Source organism: Helobdella robusta (genome assembly GCF_000326865.2).
Source record: "Helobdella robusta unplaced genomic scaffold HELROscaffold_28, whole genome shotgun sequence".
In the NCBI taxonomy this organism is placed as follows: Eukaryota; Metazoa; Annelida; class Clitellata; order Rhynchobdellida; family Glossiphoniidae; genus Helobdella; species Helobdella robusta.
The window spans coordinates 1279480-1284287 of record NW_008704435.1 but is presented as its reverse complement, the minus strand read 5'-3'; the positions used below and the strand labels follow the sequence as shown (position 1 = coordinate 1284287).

Genomic DNA, 4808 nt, shown 5'->3' with positions numbered 1-4808 from the left:
AAGGCGAGAAACAAAATGAAAATAGTAGATTTTGAAAGTCTTTAGAATCATTTGAATCATTGTCCAATAAATTAACATTAAAGTCGCCCACTATAACAGTTTTGTCGGCGGATTTGATGGCGTGTAAAATCAAATTGATTTTATTTAAAAAAGGCTCAAATTTATAATTGGGTGGGCGGTATATCGCGATAACTTTTAGCACACCCCTAGGTGAAGCATGCCCCGATTCAATGTCCACACAGAGAACGTCGACATTTTCATCATCAAATGCACTGTTATCATTTACAACATATTTGATGTCATGCTTTATGAACACACCAACACCTCCGCCTCGTTTGCTTTTTCTATTTTTATATACAAAATTGTAATTATTTAACTTAATTAAATCAACTGTTTCATTGTTCAACCACGTTTCTGATATTACTATAATTTTGAAAAAGTCGTCGAATTGTTTTAAGAAGATTTCTAGATTTAATAATTTATGAAACAAACTTCGAGCATTCAGATGAATGATTGGTAGGTGATTGTTTTTCATTTTATTCTTCAATTTTATTATGTTAGATAATTCTTTTACAGTGTAATATTTTGATTCTTCGAGATTCTCTTCTATGAAGTATTTATTCATTGCTATTTTTAGTTGAAACAACATTTGCCGACAGGTCATTGACAACATTTGCCGACGGATCATTGAAACACCATTCGCGGACGATGATTTGGTCTGGCCAGTTTTCTGCATTCATGAACTCACCTGAGTCTGTTTCATAAATACAAACTCTGAATGCAGCGCTTGTCTGTTGAACATCGATTTTGTCAGAGTTCGTGTTTTGTGTGTTGATCGATGTTGTAGCTTGCTTTGAGCGGCGATTAAAAGTTGAGTTTATGATTGCTGAGCAACCAAGCACCTCAATTTTCAATCCATTTATGTGTTCGCTTAACTCTTTTGCAGTGCATTGTTGGTCCAATCGACCAACGTAAAAAACTTTTCTTTTTGGCGAAGGTTTCATCGCTTTCAAATTTGTTTGTTTATCAGTTTGGGTGCCTATAACTGTTTTCATATTTGCTATGTTAGTGTTGTGTGTTTTTTTCTTTGTTTTCAACATGTTGATGTTCGCCACGTGTTGAACATTCGCCACGTGTTGAACATTCGCCACGTGTTGAACATTCGCCACGTGTTGAACATTTGAGCTCTTTTTAATTTTACGTTTTACAATCTCTGACCAGTCAGATTGCTTGCTCGATTCGGTCTTGCAATCGGATTGCTGCTTTCTTTCTACTTTTGGGCTATTGTTAATAGCCGCATCATTTACTATTTCTCGGAAGATGTTTCTTTCTTCAATAAATAGTTCTTCTAATTTTTTTAACTTTTCGTCAAGAATTGACTCAAATTTAGCTTTTTTTGAGCTTGGAATTTTAAAAAGGTTGAGAGCAGCATACTGAGGCAATTTGCTTTCAATTTTGTTGCTCAGAATTGTTTTTATTGTTAGTATTAAATCACTAACCTTGTCCTTTTTAGAGTTTCCAGAACTGTTTGGCTTTATTTTATCATCTTTTTCTAGATTTAACGCATCTAGATCGCTGGTAAGTATTTTTTTTGCTATTCTAATATCTTCACAATTGTAGAAATCCATTATTTCGTAAATGAATTCCGCATCGTCAATTTTGTCAGAATTATTAAATAAATAACACAATAACTCGTTAATGCAAACCGCTCGCGACATCGTACCGACATGTATGTATGTATGTATGTATGTATGTATGTATGTATGTATGTATGTATGTATGTATGTATGTATGTATGTATGTATGTATGTATGTATGTATGTATGTATGTTAAAACCAAAACATGATGAGTAACACTGAACCGTCAAACATCAAGTAACAAATAGATTAACACTTTGATTTGTCGTTAATTGCACAAGTCGGCATTCAGTTGGATATTTTCAAGCACACAGACATGCAGGAACCGCTGCAACAAGCAGCGGTTCCTGCATGTCGCCTGATCTTCCCTGATGTTCCTGCATGTCGCCTGATGTTCCCTGCTGTCGCCTGATCTGACGCTGATCATTTTGCATATTTCCTTAAAAAATTTAAGGGTGATGGGGTCCATCGGGCCGAGAACCTCGATACATATTGGCAAGAATTCCATCGAGGGGAGGGCGTTCCCATATTTTTTTATATTCTCGTCCGCTGCCCTGGCCGCGGCCAAACCGCATTCTTTACTGGAGAAGAGCCGACAAATGTAGTCGTTTAATGCTGAGTGACGTAGTTGACGGCCCCCACCCAGGCGACCAACCAAACCGTGGTGCCCAAACTCGTCCGCCCCAGCGCCACATCGGCACGTGTATTTATTTTGAATCCAGGCCAAGTCTGAAGCCAATGGCAAATCTCACAGACTCGTCGTCAAGCCTGGTTCCCACAGAGGTGTTGGGCCACAATCTCAACCACCCGCAGCTGGCAACGCTGGACATGGCCAACAAACGAGCGGTAGAAAAGTCGTCGCCGCATGAAGACAACAAATTTTGAAAGATTTTTTTATATTCTTCGTTCAAAATTTGGACGTGCGTACGGTCCCCCGGGGCTTACACGGGGGAAGAATATTGCGGCAACGGAAAAACCGGTGGAGCAGGGAAAACTGCAGGTCGAAAGTGGCAGCGGCAAAAGAATTATAAACAACAGGAGCCAGCTGAACCACGCTAAGCAACCCCAGCCCACCAAATCGCACCGGCAGCTGAGTCTGAGACCAACCACTGTCGGTCACTTGAATATTGCAAATCGACGACAGGGCGGTGCGCAGGGCTCTGTCAAATTTGCCCAATTTAGAAGAGTCAATGTGTTTGGATGTACGCAGGAAGTACATCAATTTGGGCAAACTGAGGGCATTGCGGATAATAGTCAAGGCATCATGGGCCGAAAGACAGGAAACACGACCCAGGGCGAATTTAAGCTCAGAGAGCTTTTGGTCAAAAAACTTTATTTGGTAATCGCCCTCGACCAAGGGTGTGCCCAAAAAACTCAGTTTTGATGCACCAACTCTGGGTATTCCAGCCAGCGCATGTGGCACCTGAAATAAACTTTGGCAGTGAAGTTCGCATTTCTTAATGTTTAACTCTAAACCAATTGCAGCGGAGTTATGCTTCAAATATTCGTAGTTATCGGCCAGAGTTGGGCCGTCCGAAGTAATGCTGATATCATCCAGATAATCGCAAACGAAAGTGGACGAAGCTTTCTCTAAGAGTGGATGAAGAGTTAGTGCGAACAGCAAAGGACCAAGGGGATCACCCTGCTGTACCCCCTCGGACGATTCTACAACCCAAGAGTGGTAGCCAAGAGAAGAGACTCCGCCATAGGCAGAATGGCAAAAATTATAGAAATTGGGGCAAAAAGTTTGACAGCCTCCAACATCGAGTCTCTTCTCAAGGCGTTTTTAAAGTCCAGTTTCAGAAACCCCCATTGATCGAGGAGGTCGGTGACCAATCTTCGAACTGCATGAACAGCGGCCTCAGCGCCACCCTTAATCCCGACACCCAACTGAGTCGGGTAGAATTTGGTCTTGAGTTCGACCACGACCAGGGCCAAGGCACATTTGCCGGCCAACCTCCTCCAAACGTTCCCGACCGCAATCGGTCTGACCCCTCCGTCTTTCTTATTTAAAGCTATTAGCCGGCCTCCAAAAACGAACCGGCGGACGGAGAGTGGGCAAGCTCCAGATAGGATCAAATTAATGAATTGAGTTAAGGAGTTCAGTGTGTCGTCAATTAGCAAGGGGCCTGAAAAAACATCCTTAAGGTGCTGGGGTCGTAGGCCATCTAGGCCTCCAGAAGAACCGTTTTTGAATGTACACAGTACCGGACTTGAATCCTTGGTACTGTGTACATGAACACAGTACCAGGGTTTCAAGACCAATACATCAGCTATGTATGTATGTATGTATGTATGTTAATTCCCTGCTGATTTAACGTTTTTCAGCACCTCGGCGGGAGAAACGCAACCAGCCGTTGGTGTCAATGCGGGAAAGACCCGCCTGTGCACCGCAATTTTTGGGTGGATGGAACATAATTTATCGAAAGTGGCTGGCGAGCTCTCCGCCAGGCCCTCCGGCGAACAGACAAGTCTGACAACCGAGGACAGGTTTCCCTGTTCAATACAAGATGACACGTTGCTTTTGTGATTTGGCATTATTGAACCCATCAAACCACAGTACCAGGGTTTCAAGACCAATAGTTGAATATTCGCTTAGACGCTTGTTGACCAGATTGCCCTGGTTGACTCGGCGACCCCCTCTGGAAGTCTTCTGTAAGACGTATGGGACAAAACGGTGGAGTCTAACCCAGTGAGCCGGGTCACCAGGGCCATTACAAACAGCCGTCAGCAAGGCGTTCAGATTATATGCGAACTTCTCCCTGCATGGCTTAGGGATATGGTCGTACACCGGTACACATTTCAGCACGGCCGTCAGCTATGTATGTATGTATGTATGTATGTATGTATGTATGTTAAAACCAAAACATGATGAGTGACACTGAACCGTCAAACATCAAGTAGCAAATGGATTAACACTTTGATTTGTCGTTATGTATGTATGTATGTATGTATGTATGTATGTATGTATGTATGTATGTATGTATGTATGTATGTATGTATGTATGTATGTATGTATGTATGTATGTATGTATGTATGTATGTATGTATGTATGTATGTATGTATGTATGTATGTATGTATGTATGTATGTATGTATGTATGTATGTATGTATGTATGTATGTATGTATGTATGTATGTATGTATGTATGTATGTATGTATGTATGTA

General features: G+C 41.6%; 2 protein-coding genes across 2 annotated transcripts in view; both read right to left on the bottom strand.

Moving 5' to 3' along the window:
• HELRODRAFT_173977 (hypothetical protein) overlaps positions 1 to 1628 on the bottom strand; it is a gene marked incomplete at both ends in the record, with an annotated part of 2589 nt that extends 961 nt beyond the window's left edge. Inside the window, 2 exons of the mRNA XM_009020539.1 lie at positions 205 to 344; positions 658 to 1628. Coding sequence (XP_009018787.1) covers positions 205 to 344; positions 658 to 1628 — 1111 coding nt within the window. The remainder of the gene's footprint in view (positions 1 to 204; positions 345 to 657) is intronic.
• A 278-nt stretch (positions 1629 to 1906) lies between these two features.
• HELRODRAFT_173976 (hypothetical protein) overlaps positions 1907 to 4808 on the bottom strand; it is a gene marked incomplete at both ends in the record, with an annotated part of 5059 nt that continues 2157 nt past the window's right edge. Inside the window, 4 exons of the mRNA XM_009020538.1 lie at positions 1907 to 2219; positions 3680 to 3911; positions 3990 to 4134; positions 4202 to 4456. Coding sequence (XP_009018786.1) covers positions 1907 to 2219; positions 3680 to 3911; positions 3990 to 4134; positions 4202 to 4456 — 945 coding nt within the window. The remainder of the gene's footprint in view (positions 2220 to 3679; positions 3912 to 3989; positions 4135 to 4201; positions 4457 to 4808) is intronic.